Genomic DNA, 17,783 nt, shown 5'->3' with positions numbered 1-17,783 from the left:
TCCTTGCTCTGAGTGCTGCTTCCTTCCTTCACTCTTCCCACTGAATGTGGGTGGCAGAAGGAGCCTGCTAAGGTAAAAAAAGAGGATTCAACTTCAGGGGAAGCCCCAAAATCCCTATCCTTTTGGAGGGGTGAGGGAACCCCCAACCCCCCCATACCAACAGCAGAGACCTCCAAATCCTTGGGAAAGAGGAAATTTAGCCCTGACAAGAGACCTGCAAGCCCTTCTCTGCACAGGAAACTGAAGTTTAGGGATCACTCACACTGCCCAAGGGGAATTCATTATTAAGGGAGGTTCATACTCCAAAAATGAGAAAGACCCTCCCTGGGTGAGAGGAGGAAGATGCTGATAAAACTTCCAGAGGGTTTCCGACATGGGATTCACAGGACCAGTTTGGAATTTACCACTTAATATGTGGCTGCAATACCATCCCAAATGTGGGATGGTATTGCAGCCACAATTTTCACTCCCTCAGTGCAACACTGCTGGGGCAGGGAAAGGCGGGAAGCAGGATGTGATCCAAAGTCTCTGGAAAGCTGGAGGCTGCCGGACAGCAGTGGCTGGAGCACAGAGGGTGTGGGTGGAGGAAGGAAGTGAAGGTCAAACCTGGTGCTGGAGAAACACTCAGGATCCCTGGCTTGGCTCTGGTGGCAGGAGCAGCTGTGAGAGGTGGCTCCTGCTGTGTCCCCCCTGGAAAATCCCAGCTCCAGGAGGGCAGGACTCTTCCCTTCGTCAGGGAATGTTGGGATGAGGCCATGGCTGGAGCTGGCACCCAGCACCACAGCTGCTCTGGCATTCCCCAAGTCATTCCCACCTGGAGCATGCAGGAGCCAGGAGACAGAGAACTAGCACAGATTTTATTGATATAAAAAGGGCGATTTGATAATAAATACCAGGGGGTTAGAAAAGAGGGGGCAGGGCAGGGGCCGGACTGTCATTCCCCGGATCCCTGCATCTGCTTGCAGAAGGAGTCGAACTGCTGCTGCTCCAGCTCCGTCATCACCCGATTCAGGGCATAGATCTGGGATTGGGAAAGGGCGGGTTGCAAAGAGGGTTCGGCTGCAACCTAGGCTGCGTCCCTCCCCATTTCCGTGTTCCCACCTCCGCCCGCTGCCGCTGCTTCAGCTCCTGCTGTGCCGACCTCTGCTTGGCCTTCTCCAGGCGAGCTGCTGGCTCCCGCGGCTTTGGCCGCTCCTTCCGCGCCCCCGTGCCCGAATCCATGGCTGTAACACGGGGGGGGGGGTCATCCGGGGATTCTGGACCCACCCACACGGCCCCCCCATGTCTCTGACACCCCCACACAAATGAGGCTCCCACGGGGTGTCCCAATGGCATCTTCATAGGAAACTCCCCTCAAATCCATCCTGGGCCCCAGAGGTGACCGCCAAAACCCATTCTGAGCCTTACAGGTGACCTCCAAATACATCTTAAGCCTCACAGGAGACCCTCATCCCCATCCGGAGCCTCCACGGAGACATTCCCCCCAACTCATCCTGAGCCTCTCAGGTGCCGTCACACCCCCAGAGACATTCTGACCCCCTCCAAGGCTTCCCCCCCGTCACCCCCATTCCCTAGCCCCCTCAGCGGCTCCATCTTCTCACACTTCGCCTCCCCAGCACCTCGCCCGCTATGGGTCCCAGAACACCCTCAACCCTACAGACTTCCCTATCCCAAAGCCTCCCAACGCCCTCTCCATCCTCACAGCCCCCCTGCACCCCATTGCCCATAGAGACTTCTGACGCAAGCCTCCTCAGCCCCTCACAACCCACAGGAATCCCCGTCCCACAATCCCCAGCTCTCAGTGCCCTACAAAGTCCTCCTCAGACCTATGGTGACGCCCCAGCCCCCTCCAAGGCCCCGGTGCCCCCTCGCTCCCCCAGGCCCCGGTGCACCCCAGCATTCCCCGGTACCAGAGGGGCTGTGCCCGGGTCAAGATGGCAGCGGACCGCTTCCGCCTTTCGGCGCTCGATCGTCCGCCCTGGGCGCACGCGCGGAGTCCGCGGGCCGGGTGCCACAGCGCCGCCTGGCGGGCGGGTGCGGGGTCTGCTTCCACTGTCCCCTCAGTGCTCCCAGTGTCCTTTGCTCCCCAGGGCTGGTATGTCCCACTCCCTAGGCATCACCCCCCGTACAGCCCACCCTTATATACCACCGTCCTACCCCTAGTGTTCCTCTAAATAGCCCACCCCTATATATGACCATATATCCATATACAGCTCATCCCCTTTACAGCTTGCCCCCTATATATCTCCCCTATTATACCATACTCCTGACACACCCCAGGCCCTAAACATCACCCCCATATATCACTCTACTGTAAAGCCCACCACTATGTAACACTGCCCCACCCTAGGTATCTCCCTCCATATACCATATACCTTATATAGCCCACCTCTATATATCACACTCCCATTCAGCCCAGCCCCTCCATACAGCATATCCCTATAAGCCCACACTAACATATTACACTCCCTGTACAGAGCACCCTGTCTGTATCATACCCCAGCACACAGCAGCTCCTCTGTATCACCTCCTGTATACAGTCCCCCCCTCCATATATCAGACCCTCTGTACAGCACACCCTACACAGTCCAGCTCCTATACATCCCCCCCGTACATTCCAATACACGCAGTGTCCCCTACATTGACACACGGAGCCCTGCCCAGGGTTGGGACACTGTGGCACAGCCTGCCCCAGCACAGCACATATGGCATGGGTCAGTGCAGTACATGCAGCACACATCACAGTACATGTCCCAGGCATGGTGTCCCCTGATACAGTGTGACACTCACAGTACCCTCTAGCTTGGTGAGAGACTCCTGCCATGGCACAGCCCTCAATGGCACAGTGCCACAGACCAGGGCACAATGGCCTGAGCACAGAGTGGCCCTCCCAGCATAGTGACAGACCCCTGCTGTGGCATACCACAGTGCCCCCAGCCCAGCCCCCCCACCCAGGGCTCTCCACCACCCAGCCCCTTCTCTCCAAATCCTTTATTGCTATATCCCAGCCCCCCACAGTGGGATTCCCTGGAAGCACAGGACCAAAAGAAGTTGGAGGAATGCCAGATCCTGCCCAGCACCAGGACCAGTTCCTGGAACAGGAAAACAACCAACAGGGCGGGGGGACACCCCAAACACCCCCATTAGATACGGACAGTGTTGATCCGCAGTGGCTGGACATTCTTCCCATTGGCATGGCTCTGCCCAGGACTAAAATACGAGCACAGCTTCCCAGGAAATCTCTCTCGAAAGGTGTAGAGCCATGACATGTCGTCAGCGTTGTAGAAGATGAGGAGGCCCTTGTCATAGTCCAGGAAGACGCCCACCTTCTCCAGCTTGCCCTTGACGTTAAGCCGTGTCCAGGGCTCAGTGCAGGCGCTGTACTGGTTCCCATCATGCATCACAATGCAGTAGAACCCACGGCTCGGCTGGATCTGGATGCTGCCCTTGCGGGTCACAGCCTCATGGGCCAGGCCGATCATCCACTGGGTTTTTTCAGACACCACCACCTCCCAGTAGTGCACTCCAGCGCCAAAGGCCTCGGCGCCCAGCACCGACACCTCCACGTCAAAGCGCCGGGGCGAGTCCTGCAGTGGTTGCGGGTGTAGGTTGCCATAGGCCACAATGGTGCAGTCGTCCGACAGGATGAGGCGGTGGTGGGCAGTGCCAGGGTCCAGTGTCAGCGCTGCTGGCACTGGGACAGCAGGGACAGGAGGAATGAGGGTTAATGCAGCCCCAGAGTCACTGCAGGTGCTCTGTCCTACCAGGGTGACAACTGGCATGGGGAAAGGTCACTGGGGTGGCCCTGTTCCCATCCCTCAGTGGGATGTTCTGTCCTCACGCTCATTCTTTGTCAGTGATGTCCCTGGCCCTCACTGGTATGTCCCTGCTCCTCATCACGGATGTCCCAGACCCTTGGCAGTAATGTCCCCGTCCCTTGTCAGTGACATCCCCTTCCCTCACAGGTGATATCTCCTTCCCCATCCCTCATTGGTGTGTCCCTGTCCCTGGTGACCTCCCCATCCCTCGCCACTCCCCAATCCCTGTGCCCTCACCAGGATGGATGTCCTGGAAGAGGGATTTCCAGATGGTGTACTGCAGCGGGCCCATGTACTTGGAGGTGGGAAAGTCCTCATAGGTCAGGTTGGTCTCATGGATCTTTCCCTTCAGCCTGAGGAGAACACACAGTGCCGAGGTGGGGGTGACACCAGGGACCCCGCCACCCCCTCACTGCCACCCACCTCTCAGAGAGGGACGCCACACCAGCCAGGAAGACGTGTTTATCTGCCTCAGCCAGGCGCTCCTGCAAGATCTGGGTGCCCTCCTGGACCTTGCGGAGCTGCTGGCTGTAGCGCTGGATCTTGTGCTCAATGTCACTGAGCGTCCGCGCCGTGTCAGCCTCCAGCTCCTCCAGCATCGCCTTCTGCCGTTCTCGCAGCAGCCGGTGCAGCCGCTCGAATGCCTCTCCAATCGTTGCCCGCAGGCTCTTGGCTGAGGACTTAGGGTGCAACAGGAGGTTAGGAGCACCCAAAGCTCTGCTGGTCACTCCATGAGCTCCTTAATCCCCAAATAAATATCTAAAACGGCATCAGATCAGGGAATTCTGAGGGCTACAAGGGTGGATTTGATCTTGCACCCTCAAAAAATGGACTAAAATGATCCTAGAAGAACCATCCAAAGAGCCTTCCAAAGAACCCTAGCAGAACCTCCCTGAAAAAAACAAAAAGAGTCCTAAAAAAACCTCCCAAAGAACCCTACAAAGAACCCCCCCAAGAACCCTAAAGTAACCTTCAAAGAACCTCCCAAAGAACTTAAAAGAACCTCCGAAAGATCCTACAAAAGTACACTAAGGAATCTCCCCAAGAAACCTAAAAGACCCCTAAAAGAACCTTCCAAATAACCTTAAAACAATCTCCAAAAGAACCCTGAATGAACCTCCCTAAAAACTTTAAAGAGCTCTTAAAGAACCTTTAAAGAGACTCTTTTAAAAACCCTAAACCCCCCTCAAAACTCTCTAATAAACTCCAAAACCTCTCAAATTACACCTTAAAACCCCCTAAAAAACCCAAGAAACCAGCCTAGGCTGAAAAAAACTTAACCCCTAATACCTAAAAAAACCCCACTCCAGTTGCTCGTGGGGACAGAGAGAAAATTGAACCTCACTGGAAAATGAACCTCTGACTGAGGAGATAATTAATTAAATTAATTAAAAAGACAGATCAAAACAGTGCTGCAGGAAATTACAGAGGGATGAGCAGCCCCACTGGGGTATCACAGAAGGAAAAAATGGGGAAATTCATGAAATTGTAGAGTTTGGAGTGTTTGGAAGTCCCAAAACCAGGCTGGTGAGGGTCAGGGTTGGGTGTCATTGGGGTGGGAATGAGGTTGACCCCAGTTCTGCTTTGGGGGGCTGTGAAGGGCTGGGGAAAAATGAGGAGTCCTCAGGGGTGACAATGGTGTCCCTACACATACCTTGGTCTCGGCCAGCTGCTTCTTGAGGAGCTGCAGGGCTTCTATGTGGCCACGCTCGCTCTCCTGCAGCCCCTGGAGTTGCTCCTTCAGCTCCCGCTGGGGACAGGGAGGTAAAATCCATAAATAGGTGATCTGGGGAAAAAAGGGATCCCACAGGGAGCTTTCCCACCCAAACCAACTATGGGGTTATGCGGCTGTGGGATGGCTATGCCATGGGTGGTTCCTGTGGAATGAGGGTCCTGCCTGGGGTGGGGGGTAACAGGTCCTGGATCAGAAGGTCCTCTATGGGGGGCAGCTTAGCCATGGGGTGATTTGAGGGTTCTCAAGGAATGGAGTGGCAATGGAGAAGAGGGATCCCAGGGGAACAGCGGCAGAAGTGTGGATGGATGGATGGATGGATGGATGGATGAGGGCATGGGCCTGACCCCAGTGCAGACAAAAGGGCTGTGGGTATAGACAGACAGATGGGAAGAAGGCATGGAGCTGACCACAGTGGGGACAGGAGGGATGAGTGACAGACAGGAGGGAGCCATGGCCCTGACTGTAATGGGGAAAAGAAGGAGTGCAGGGAAACACAGGGTGCAGGGACACACGGGCAGGAGGAAGTCACAGGACTGACCCCCATGGGGACAGGAGGGATGCAGAGACAGACAGATTGATGGGGAAAGGCATGGGACTGACCCTGACAAGGAAAAGAAGAGCTGCAGGGAGACAGGGACAGATGGAAAGCAGCACAGTGATGAACCCCACAGGGACAGGAGGGCTGCAGGGACAGACAGACCAGAGGAAGCCACGGGAGTGACCCCTCTGAACCTCTATGGGAACAGGAGGAGTGCAGGGACAGACAGAACAACAGGATGCTGACCCTGAGAAGGAAAAGGAGTGCAGGGACAGATGGACTGGAAGAAGACACAGGACTGACCTCAAAGGGGAGAGATGGGGTGCAAGGACAGACAGACACGCAGAAGGAAGGCACAGGACTGATCCTGAGAGGGAAAAGAAGGGATGCAGGGATAGACAGATGGGAGGAAGCCACAGCACTGACCCCCATGGGCTCAGGACGGGTGCTGGGACAAAAGGGAAGGGTACTACCATGGACGCAAGAGGGATCAGCCAGATATAGCAGCCCTGAGGAGCCCCTCAGGGCAAGGAATCCCACAGGAACCCACCTGCAGCTCCTCGAAGGCATCATCCACATTGGTGACCTGATGCTGCTCATGCATGGCTGGCTCATCACAGAAGAAGCAGACAACAGCACGGTCAGTGAGGCAGAAGAGCTTCACCTTCTCGTGGTCCTTGCAGGGGAAGGGGCTGCGCTGGGCCCCCAGGATAGCGTCAAGAGGGAAGGCACTGTAGCGCTCCACAATGTTGGCCAGCTTGAGGCTGGGAGCCAACGTCGGTTCAGGGAAGGTGCGGCGGCACTCGGGGCAGTCGCGGGTGCCCTGCGACTCCTGGCGCACCCAGTGCTCGGTGATGCAGCGGCGGCAGAAGTAGTGCTCGCAGCCCAGCCCCACCGGGTCCTGGTAGATGCTCAGGCAGATGGAGCACAGCAGCTCGTCCTTGAGGCTGCACGCCATGGCTGGGGACTGGGGAGAAGGGCACAGGGTCAGGGGGGCTTGGGGAGAGGGTGAATGGGGGATTGTGGGGAGGGGGACCATGGGGAGACAGGGTGAATGGGCGGCTTGGGGTGATGAGGAGAGTGTGAATAGGGGGCTTTGGGTGGAGGGGACAGGACAAATAAGGGGGCTTCAGAGGGGAGAGGGTAAAAGGAGGGCTTGGGGTAGGAGCATTTGTGGGGGAGAAGATGAGTGAAGGCCTTGGATTGATGGGGAGAGGTAAATGACAGGGTTTGAGGTAGGATGGTGAAAGGGGGGCTTAGGATGGGGGAGGCTGAAGGTGGAGAGAGTGAATGGAGGCCTTGGGATGAGGGTGAGAGAGTGAACAGGGGCTTGGGAGGGGAGGTTGGGAGAGTGAGTGGAGGGCTGGGCATGCGGGGAAGTTGTGGGGGGAGAGGATGAATGAGGGTTTGGGGTGGGGGAAGTTAAGAGTGAGAGGATGAGTGGTGGCTTGGTGTGGGGAATTGAGGGGGTGAATGGGGAATTGTTTGGGGACGGAGTGAATGGGGGGACTTGGGGTGGGGAGAGATGGGGGAGTAGGGGTGAGGATGATAATAAGAGAGATGAGGGTCAGGTGGAAATGGGGGGTGCAGGGTTTGTAATCGGGGGCAAGGTGGGGGTTGGGATGCAATGGGGGCTGGAGGGGCTGCAGTGAGGGGAAATGGAAGTGTCAGGAGGCAATGAGAGGCTGGAGGATTTACAAGGATGGGGAACAGGGGTCAGGATGCAATTGGGGGTGCTGGGAGGGTCACACTGGGGAAAATGGGAGGATAAAGCCACAACAGGGGGATGGAGGGTTGCAATGGGGGACCAAGCTGCAATAGGGTTGCAGTGTAAGGGGGGAGGATGGGGGACAGAATGCAGTGGGGGGAATGGGAGCATCAGGATGTAGTGGGGCAGATTTGGGATAGAGGTGATCAGAGCAACACTGGGAGGGGACACAATAGGGTTGCAATAGGTGTGAGGCTGGGGGTGAATCAGATACAGAGCATGCAGGGTGGTCTGACGGGGGGAACTGGGGGTACCAGGGATATTGGGGAGGTGGGGCTGAGGCTGCATCAGGGACGCTGGCTGAGGCTGAATGGTGGGGGGCAGGGATGGGGCGGAATTAGGGGCACAGGAGTGGGTGGGGCTGAGGCTGGATTTGGGGTTTGGGACTGAGGCTGCATCTGGGGAGTCAGGATTGAGGCTGGATTTGAGTTGGTCTGGTTCAAGCCGGATTTGGGGGCCGCGGGTGAGGCTGGACTTGGAGGGGTCGGGGCTGAGGCTAGATTTGGGGGGATCAGGGCTGGGACTGCCGGCGACTACACCAGAGCCCCGGGTTCGAACTCGCCCCCCGCTCCTGACAGGACTCCGGTTCGAGACCGGTCCCCGCCAACCCCCGTCCGATGCCACCCCGCGTCTCCCTCAGCTGCCGGCGCTGGTGCCCTCACCCAGCCGCTGCCCGCTCCTGTTCTGGTGCCGTGCCCAGTTCCCAGTGCTGGTGGGGTCCGCGGTGCCTGTGGGATCCGCAGTCCCGCCGCCACCTCAAGAGTGGCCCCGCGGCGATGGGCGGGGGATGGGCGAGCAGGAGGGGGCGCGGCCGCAAGACACTTCCTGCCCGCCCCCTACCCGCGCCCACAGTGAGCCCGCCCCCACCCCATTGTCCCTCGCGCGGCGCGGCCTCACCGGCGTGCACCGTCGCCCGCCCGCGGGGGGGCGATTAAAGGGACTACGTCTTCGCCGGCCGTGGTCCCGTCCGTCTGTCCGGACAGCGGGGCACTGACCCTTGCCCATCCTGACCTTAGGCCCTTTTTGTATCCCTGTCTGTCTCTCTGTCCATCCCTTTTTCCTCAACCGAGCCATCTCCCTGTCCAGCCCTTGATACATCCGTTTGTCCGTCTTTTTGTCCTGGTCCTCCCATCTCTCCGTCTGTCTATCCTCTGTCCATCCGTCCTTCCACCTACCTCTTGATCCCCTCTCCAACCTTTTTCCCTTCCGGACCTTAATCCCTCTATCTGTCCATTTGTCTCTCCTGTCTCTCTCTCCATCCGTCTGTCCATGCACCCATCTCTGTCCATCCCTCTTGTCCAGTCATCCATGCCTCCCATTTTTCATCCCTCTATCCACTCCTCCATCCCTCCCTCCTTCCCTCTGTCCTTCCACCCATCCCTCCACATCTCCTTGTTACCCTGTCCACTCAACTCCTCATCCAATCCTTAAAACCTTCATTCGTCCATTTGCCCACCCCCTTGGACTCTCATCTCTTCGTCCATCCATCCATCCTTGCTCTCCCACCCACTCATTTCTCTTGTCCAACCCTTAATCCCTCTCTCTCCATTTGTTTATCCATTGTCTACCCTTCCTTGCCCCTGTACTCCCACCCCTCTATCCCTCTCTTCCTCCCAGTTTTCTGCAAACACCAGTTACCAGAGCCAGGTGACCCCACAGTTGACACTGACAAACCTATTGCTGAGAAAACACCATTTCCCCCCCAAATATACCAATGTAGCCAAAAATCACAGAGATGAGTCTTGGATGCCAGGTATCTACTGTGTCATCATTATGCTTGGTTGTGGTGGGACCAGTCAGGACCAGCTGGGACTAGTGGCAGCACTGTCTGCTCCATAATGAGGGTTACACCCCCTGGGATACCCAGGGATCTTTCACTCCCCCCTTGAGGGGTCAGAGATGACAAAGGAGGAACTGCAGGGTGGGGGTAAGGGAGACTGGAGGGTGGAGGTGGCAGTGGGGAAGGGGACACAGTTCCTGAAGAAAAGTTGAGCTGCATATTTGGGAAGAGGCATGACTGTCTGGCCAAGAGCCAACAAGAACAAACTTCTTTGCTTTCACTGCTGGATTACTCCACTCCCACTGCTGGCACCCTCCTTTCCTCTTCCCTAACTCAAGTACACCCCATCTCCCAGTTATCCCTATGCCCTTCCAGGGAATAATCATCTGCTCTATTCTTCTTCTTGCTAGACCCAAAATCTTGGAAACAGCTAAAAAACCCCAAAAACCAAAAACAAACAAAAAAACCCCAAAGCTGCATGGACTTGGTTTTTTCCCTGCTTGTTTTCCTGCTTTAGGAATTCAGGTCATGCCTCCCCTCTGGGACCCTCTGGGGACTGAGGAATGGCTGGAATGATATCAAATAACCATGGAAAGAAGGAAAAAAAATCCTTTTTTCACCCCAGATTCAGGGCTAGGAGATCTCATCCCATGTAGTTAATGGGTTATTTAATTGTATCCTAAGCATTTTGCTGAAATTTCCAGAATTTTGAGGCAATGGAGAGCATCATCTCACCAGAGCATGCCAGCATTGCCAACACTCATCCTGACAGATCACTGGGCAATGAAGAGAAACCACAGGGTGGTTTAAGCAAACAGGGAAATTAATCCTAGTTAATTAGTAAATTGGCTTTGTTACCTCCTGGTAAACCCTGTGTGAGCCAGGGGGGGCTTCACTGTGCCTTGATTCCCAAACTTTTTATGGGATACACAGCGCTTCCCTGCTGCAGTTCCTGCAGGCTGGAGGATTCCACAATGTGGCAAGAGTCTAGGTGATCCAGCAAAGCTGGTGGACAGAGAAAACCTGTCTCCTCCCCACGTGTGCTGCGTGTGCCGGGAATGCTGGTGGGAAGGGAGGGAGGCCCCAAGGAGCCACAGTGCTGGAATGTTCCTCCTTGCCGCTGGCAGGATGGGCACGCTGGGACGTGCCTGCTTGGCTCTTGGCATGTGTGTTTCCATCCTGGCATGGAAAGACACCCTTGCTGAAATGCTTAGAGCATCCAGCCTGCTTCCGGAGTGCACTATCCCACTGGGTTTAATCTCAACTTTGTTTATGGACCCCCTTCCTGAGCAGGATCCCGCATTCCTCCATAGAAGAAGCAGGAAGCTGCCCCACACTGACATGTCTCATCTCTGCAGTGCTTTGCAAACAGTAACTAATTAATCCTAATTAACTTGTTACCTAATTAGAGCCCAAGGGCTCTCCCCTTTGCAGGGAGATGGGAAATTCTGGCACCTCAGGGGATTTTTTTTTCCAGCATTTACTAAACATCCCAAAACCTCCATGTTTGCTTCACACCAGCAACAGTGCCCTTTGTACACCCCGTCACTGCCAATCCAGGGAGAAAAACCTACTTTTTGGGGTCACTAATGCCAAGAAGCCTGGAATGAGCATTTTCCTTCATCTGGATAGCTGTCACTGGGAATACTGGCTTCCCCAATGCCTGGTGTGCCCCACCCATCCCAGGGGAGCCCAATATGGTAGATGTTTTCAATCATTCTTTAATGGAAAACAAGGGATTTTTGGGGAAGGAAACAAGTAGGTAGATGGGATTAAAGTGTTTCCCAAAGAATTCCCTTTCTGGTGTGCCATGATCTGGGATGCAGGCTTCGGGAACACTGGAAAAGTTCTAGGGAATTCCATTATCATCACTCCAGGACCACATTTCTCACTGGAAAATCCCAGTTTGCCATCCATATAAATCTCCTTTTCTCTGCTGAGTCGACTGGAGGTCCTGGATGAATCTGGCTTCCTGGTGCTGCTGGAATGGGAAGGATATGCTGCTCTGCGCAGGTCTAATGGCCCCGTGGCTTTGCTGAAACCCGCTGGTGGTGATTCCAGGATGATTTCCTTCCACTCCCGCCTTCTGTTCCTTTTAATCGAAGTTGGATCTATCCTGGGAGCAAAACCAGCATTGGAATCATATTTTTCAACAGGCAAACACTAATTTTCCTTCATTCCACAGCCTGGAATGGAGCTGGGCATGGGTTCTGTTGTTTTCTTTTTTCCTCTGCATACCAACCACCTTCCCAGGAAAGGGGCCCCTTTCCCACACCCAAGACTAATTCACTCAAAGTAGGGTCAGAAAAAAAGCCTGGAGTGTCACTTATCCCAGACAGTCACAACAAGGAAAATCCCAGGAGATGTTCACCAATCCTTGGTGGATCCCACAAGCTCAGCAGTGACCCACACCATCTCCTTCCAATGCAGATTTGGGATTGGATCCCTCCACTCCTTCTGCAAAAAAAACCCCAGAAAACGCCTAAATTGGTGCAGAGGTTTAAAAACTACCAGTTTCTTAATCACAGAGGAAAAAATCCCACAGCAGAAGTGAAAGCCCTGATGGAAATTAACCCAGTGAGGGTGAACTTGAACATCAGGAAGCTCTGGGGAGATCCAGGCTCTCCTGGTGTTCTATTTTGGGATGACACCAATGCTAGCTGGCAACTCCTGGGTGTCAATATCTGAAAATCAGATTAAAAGGGAGCTTTAGAGCCTCTGGCTCACGTTCTCGGTTGAGTCATGATAATTAATGGATCTGGGGATCTTCCAGGATGGGGAAGTGCTGGGTGATGGGGGATCCTGGCTGAAGGGCTGACTGAGCAGTGAGAATGTGGGGAGTGCCAGGAACAGGCACAGAGGTCCCACAGGGGATGGTGCCTCTGTCCCAGCTCCATGGCCATGACCAGGATCTGTTCCAGGGGCTTTGGACACCCTGGGCAGCTGCAAAGCAATGTCCACTCTGTGGTGGAGACCTCTTGTGTGCTCATCCCATCCCATCCCAAATCTGCAAGAGACCCACAGAAGAGCTGGGGGGACCCTAAGATTGGGCGAGACCCTGACAGGGGCTGGAGACCCCTGGAAAATGGAGGGATCCTCAGGGGGATGAGGAGGTACAGGGAGGACTGAAGGTGTCCCTGAGGGTGCTGTGGAGCATCACAAAGGGCTTGAGGGTATTAGAGGCAGAAAGAGGGGTTGAGGGGAACTGGGGAGGGGGGGCGGGGCCGCGGGGAGGCTAGAGGAGGCTAGAGGAACGCGGGGTGGGAGTGTTAGGGGAACTGGGAGGGGCTGGGACCGGGGGAGATTTGGGGAGCTAAGGGAGTTCAGGGGGGTTGAGGAGAACTGGGGAGGGGGTGGGGGGAGGGCACGGGGAAACCAAGGGGGCTTGGTTCTGAGGAGCTTTGCGTGGGTTGAGGGAAAATGGAGGGGTGACAGCTTGTGGGGAGCTGAGAGGAATTGGGAGCATGAGGAGCTTTTGGAGGGGAATTGGGTAGAAGAGTTTTAGGGGAGGTGAGAAGACCTGAAGGCGGTGGAGGGAACTGGGGGTCTGAGGAGATTTTGGGGGTCTGAGCAGATTTTGAGGAGTCTGAGATTTGTGGGGCCTGAGGAGATTTTGGGGGTTCTGAGGAGATTTGGGGAGGTGGGGACATTGAGGATTCCTGGAAGTGCTGAGGGAACTGGGGGTAGGGGTGTGAGGAGATTTGAGGGGGCTGGAGGAGGCTGAGGAGAATAGAAGGAACTGAAGAGATCTGGAGGGTCTGAGGAGATATGGGGGGATCTGGGTGGAACGAGGGGTCTGAGGAGATCTGGAGGAGGTCTGAGGAGATGTGGGGGTGTCTGACATTTGGAGAATCTGAGAAGATTTTGGGGTGTGGTCTGGGTGAAACTGAGGATCTAGGGGGAATCTGGGTATTTGAGGATCTTTGAGTGGGCTAAAAGGAACTGGGCGGGGGGGTGAGGAGATTTGGAGGCGCTGAGATTTTGGGAGATTCTGAGGAGATTTAGGGAAGTGTGGACACAGAAATCCTGGAGGCAGTGAGGGAACCACGTGGTTGAGGTTTGAGGAGACTGAGACAAGGCAGGGTCAGAGGAGAACTGAGGGGCTCCAGGGCATTGAGGAATTTTGGGTGGGATGAGCAGAAACAGGGGCTGAGGGAAAATGGGTGTCTGTGGAGATTTTGGGGATACTGAGGTGAACTAAGTGGGCTGAAGAGATTTGAGGGTTGTGGAAATTTGGGCGGGCTGGTGATACTGAGGGAGTGGGGCAGGCTGAGAACGGAGGGGATCTGGGGGGTGAGGAGACTTGTGGCAGCTAAGGGAACTAGAGAGGCTGAGGAGATTTGGGGGCCTGAGGGAACCAGGGAGCCCTTACAGGGCTGAGGGGGGCCTTAGGGGGCTGAGGAGGTTTGGGGGCCCGAGGGGGCTTTGGATGGCTGTGGACCCTGGGGAGCCCTCCTGGGGTTGAGGAGGTTTGGGATGCTGAGGAGGTTTGGGGGGCTTAGGAGGTTAGGGGAGACCTGCCGGGGCCGAGGGGACTGGCGGGCTGAAGAGGTTTTGGAGGCTGAGGGAACCGGGGAGCCCTGATGGGGTTGAGGAGGTTTGGGGGACTGTGGACACGGAGGCGTCCTCCCGGGCTTGAGGGAACCAGGGGCTGCGGAGCTTTGGGGAGCACTGACGGTGCTGCAGGAATCAGGAAGCTGAGGGGGTTGGGGGCCTGAGGGGGTTTGGGGAGCTGACGAGGTTTGGGGAGCCAAAAGGGCTTGCGGGGCTGTGGACACTGGGGACCCCTCCCGCGAGGGCTGCGGAGCTTTGCGGGGCTCTCCTGGGACTGCGGCGGTTACGGGGGGGGCTGCGAGCCCCGGGAAGCCCATTTGGTCCGGGGTGCCCCAGCCCAGCCCGTCCCTGGGCGGGCGGTGGCGGCGGCGGGGCCGGGCGGGCCGGGGGCGGGGGCGGCGGCGGGGGGACGGCGCGGGGCTCCATCTTCCTCCGTGCGGCGGAGCCGGCGGGACGGCGGGGCACCATGGCTGTCGGTATAGGAAGTGTCTTTTTTTTTCCCCTTCCCCCCCTCGCTTTTTTTTTTTTTTTAATTTTTTTTTTTAAGATCTCTCATCCCTCCCTTTCCACCCCCCCCCCCCCCCGTCCCTTCTCCAAAACACCTCAAAATCCCCCGAAACCCCCCTCTCTCCGGGGGCGAGCGGGAAAAGGGGACCTTCACACACTATTCCCCCCCCCCCAATACCCGCGCTGCTTTTTGTTAATTTTTCATCTAAATCAATATTTTTAAAAAAATTCCCTCCTTTTCTCCCCCTCACCCCCCTTCCCCCTCCCCTCAGCCCTGCAGAACATGGCGTCCCCGTCCTAGCGTTTTAAAAATAAGCCGGGGCTGCCATTTTTGTTTGCCTTTTGTCTGCGAATTTTAATAAAAACGTCTGAGAATGTGGGAGAGGCGGCGGATGGAGGGGGGATGGGGGAGCACCCAGCCGGGCCACCCCCCTTTCCCCAAACTCCCCCTTCCACCCCCATCCCCCGGCCTTTTTGTCTGGCAAACCACCCCCCCCCCCCCCCCCCCCACGCCGGCAAATCCCCTCCCAGGTTGAGGATTTCAATTTCACTTAACCAAACTTCGCATTTTTCCACCTCTTTTTTTCATTATTATCATCATTATTCCACCACCCCCCCTCCAAGCAGGAAGAAGAAGGAAAAGAGAGAGAAAAACGGGGGGAAAAGGGGGGGGGGACATCGAGGAAAATACCCATTTACCAGGATTTTCCCTTTTTCTTTCCCTCTGGATGGTCTAATGGAAAAGTTAATTGCAGCTGAATGTATCTATTTTTATGGGTGATGCATGTTTTGGGGGGGTTGCTTTTTTAATGCATTCTTGGCTTTTTTCTGACTTTTTTTGCTTACAGGGGGTGGCAGAAGCAGCACAGGGGCTGAATATTATCATTGCCATAATCATAATCACCGTTATTATAATTTAAACCATTTTAATTCCTTTTCTCCTTCCTCTTTTCCTCCTTTTCTTCACTGCTTTCTGCATTAACTGGTTTTGTCTAGAAAAGTGGTCTTGCTGGCTGGAAGGTCTAATGGAGGGGGTAGATTTTTTTTTTTTTCATGGCGTTTTTGGCAGGAATGCGGCAGCTTTACCGAGGGACCCAAATTTCTGTGGCTGTGTCCCAGAGGTCTGTCTGTCCCTTTCCAACGTATATTTAGCCATATACTATTTATACATCCAGAATCTCCTGGCCATGTCGGGGGGACCTGGGGTGGGGGGAGCTTAGAGCCAGCATAGGCACAGTGATGGATTTGAACCTAGGAATGATGAATTTGATGATGTTGATTTCTTTTTCTTCGTTCAAGGTTGGAGGATGCTCCTTGTTGGGTTATTTCCCCCCCCCAAGCCTGCGGTCTTTTGGATAGTAGCTGGGTTTTTTAACTCGGGGAGGATGGAGCAGGTGAAACTGGCTTCAAGCCTGAGGCCTTTGAGATTATAAAGTGGTATTTTAGCAGAGAGGTAAAAAAGTTTTTTAAGTCCCTCACGGTTGTAGTGTGCTGAGAGGCAGAGGGTCCAGGGCAAGGGGATGGATTTCACTCCCAATTTTCCAGCCAGCTCCCCATCCCTCAGCTTTCCCAACAGCTTGAGGGTGAGCGGGGCTATAAAAAACCCCACTATTTTTTTTTTCCTTGTTTTTTTGTTGTTTTCTCTCTATTTTCAGGCAAGTCCCCACGTTCCCACGGGTCGGGTAGGTTGGAGCCGCTTCGCTTTTGTTCCTCCGCTGTGGGATCTTGCGCGCCGGGGGCTGGCGGGGGGTTCGGGGTGTGTGAAGTTGTCCTCCTCCTTGTCCCCCCGTAGAAAAACGCCCCACGTGCAGCACCCGGTCTCAGCTAGAGCTGGAGATGGACGCGGATAAGGGGAAGCAACGCCAGTACTCGCAGAGGTGGGCATGATGGCTGGATGGAGGGGATCACAGGGAGAAAAAAATCTCTGCTTTTGTACATTTACATCTTAAAATAGCATCTAACATAACAATGTGCATGCATGTAATTATATGTGTGCTTATAAAAATAATATATATATGCACACCAGGATCCAGGTATTATATGTGGATGTATATATATTTCTATATAAGTGGGGCCATGGTATTTTTTGGGGGTATTTTGAGGGTGTGAGAGACTCTTTGCCTGCCCCCTCTACAGGGAGGGGATCCTGCTCCTGGCGTATGTGTGACCCCTTGATATTTCCTTTTTAAGAAATGTGCCTTTATATGCATAAAATAATAACGTTCACCCTCAAACCCCCCACCTTCTGCTTTTTTCGCTTAAAAATGTGGATTTTTGGTCATTGGGTGCAATGTCATGACAAGTGCATGTTGGATCCGGTGCTCTCACTCCCTCATCAGGGTGATCCCCTGTCTGTGGCTCAGTGTCCCTGTATGCTGTCACCCATGGGTGACACCCCTGTGCTGCTGGGGATGGGCAGTTGCCCCCAGGCTGGTTTGTAGTGCTGCCTTTGCCTTGCAGAGTGCCTGGCTGGTCTCTTTTGGAGGGTGGGTGTACTTGGGGTGTGGGGGAGCAGGACCCCCCCAGCTGCGGAGTTGTACGTTTTGCAGGGCGTGTGTGCCCTGTGTCTGGTGTGTCATGCCATGGGCTCTGGGTCTCCCTGCGGGCTGTCCCTGTGTCTCCTCTGCTGGGTCACTGGACCCAAACTGTGGATTTGGGGTCATACTGCCTTGGCCCTCACCTTTTGGGAGCATTGCCATCCTGGTACTTCCTCCACCCCTGAATTGGGGACCCCATGGGGGTCTCTAGTGTGGCTTTGCCTCCCCTCCCGCTTGCCACTGGTGCTTGGCTCCTCACCTTACCCTGCACACCCCTTTTTCTGCCCAGGCTGGGGGCTTGTTTTGGGTTGGTTTTGCTGGAAATGCAGAAGGAGAAGCCCCAGCCCAGGGCCCTTCGGGGGGCGGAAGCCAGGGTTTAATTGGTTCCATCTTGGGTGAATTCTTGTGGCATGTGGGCCACCCCCTTCCCGAGCCACAGGGGGCTTGCTCCGTGTTCCCGTTCCCAGCTATGCCTGCCTTCTGCCCCCTCAGCCTTGGGGTGAATCCCTCCTGGATGAGGACAGTTTGGGCAGGGAGGGATGTGCG

The 17,783-nt window shown here is 55.2% G+C and overlaps 2 protein-coding genes across 2 annotated transcripts; both read right to left on the bottom strand.

Annotated features, from left to right (window-relative positions):
• Window positions 1-77: 77 nt before the first annotated feature.
• On the bottom strand, window positions 78-1,977 carry SVBP (small vasohibin binding protein). The gene is made up of 3 exons (XM_083876785.1): window positions 1,911-1,977; window positions 1,102-1,223; window positions 78-1,021 (listed from the first exon to the last, which is right to left on the bottom strand). The coding sequence occupies exons 2-3, from the start codon at window positions 1,219-1,221 to the stop codon at window positions 935-937; spliced, it is 207 nt and encodes a 68-aa protein (XP_083732911.1). The 5' UTR covers window positions 1,222-1,223; window positions 1,911-1,977; the 3' UTR covers window positions 78-934.
• Window positions 1,978-2,930: 953 nt separating this feature from the next.
• Window positions 2,931-8,805, bottom strand: LOC310918210 (E3 ubiquitin-protein ligase TRIM62). Its single transcript, XM_083877017.1, has 6 exons — window positions 8,522-8,805; window positions 6,642-7,058; window positions 5,473-5,568; window positions 4,242-4,498; window positions 4,056-4,171; window positions 2,931-3,694 (listed from the first exon to the last, which is right to left on the bottom strand). The coding sequence occupies exons 2-6, from the start codon at window positions 7,047-7,049 to the stop codon at window positions 3,144-3,146; spliced, it is 1,428 nt and encodes a 475-aa protein (XP_083733143.1). The 5' UTR covers window positions 7,050-7,058; window positions 8,522-8,805; the 3' UTR covers window positions 2,931-3,143.
• Window positions 8,806-17,783: the final 8,978 nt, after the last annotated feature.

Source organism: Zosterops lateralis (assembly GCF_965231275.1).
Source record: "Zosterops lateralis genome assembly, chromosome: 22".
Lineage (NCBI taxonomy): Eukaryota > Metazoa > Chordata > Aves > Passeriformes > Zosteropidae > Zosterops > Zosterops lateralis.
Note: the sequence above shows the minus strand (reverse complement) of the source record. Positions and strands in the feature narration are given on the sequence as shown.

Bases quoted from the DNA above. Each gene is read 5' to 3' on its own strand.
- LOC310918210 (XM_083877017.1), bottom strand. From the start codon at position 7,049: ATGGCGTGCAGCCTCAAGGACGAGCTGCTGTGCTCCATCTGCCTGAGC. The intron at 5,569-6,641 runs GTGGGTTCCTGT...CCCTGTCCCCAG, and splicing joins ATGCCTTCGAGGAGCTGCAG to CGGGAGCTGAAGGAGCAACT. The intron at 3,695-4,055 runs GTGAGGGCACAG...CTGCTGTCCCAG, and splicing joins CTTCCAGGACATCCATCCTG to TGCCAGCAGCGCTGACACTG.
- SVBP (XM_083876785.1), bottom strand. From the start codon at position 1,221: ATGGATTCGGGCACGGGGGCGCGGAAGGAGCGGCCAAAGCCGCGGGAG. The intron at 1,022-1,101 runs GTGGGAACACGG...TCCCAATCCCAG, and splicing joins AGCAGCGGCAGCGGGCGGAG to ATCTATGCCCTGAATCGGGT.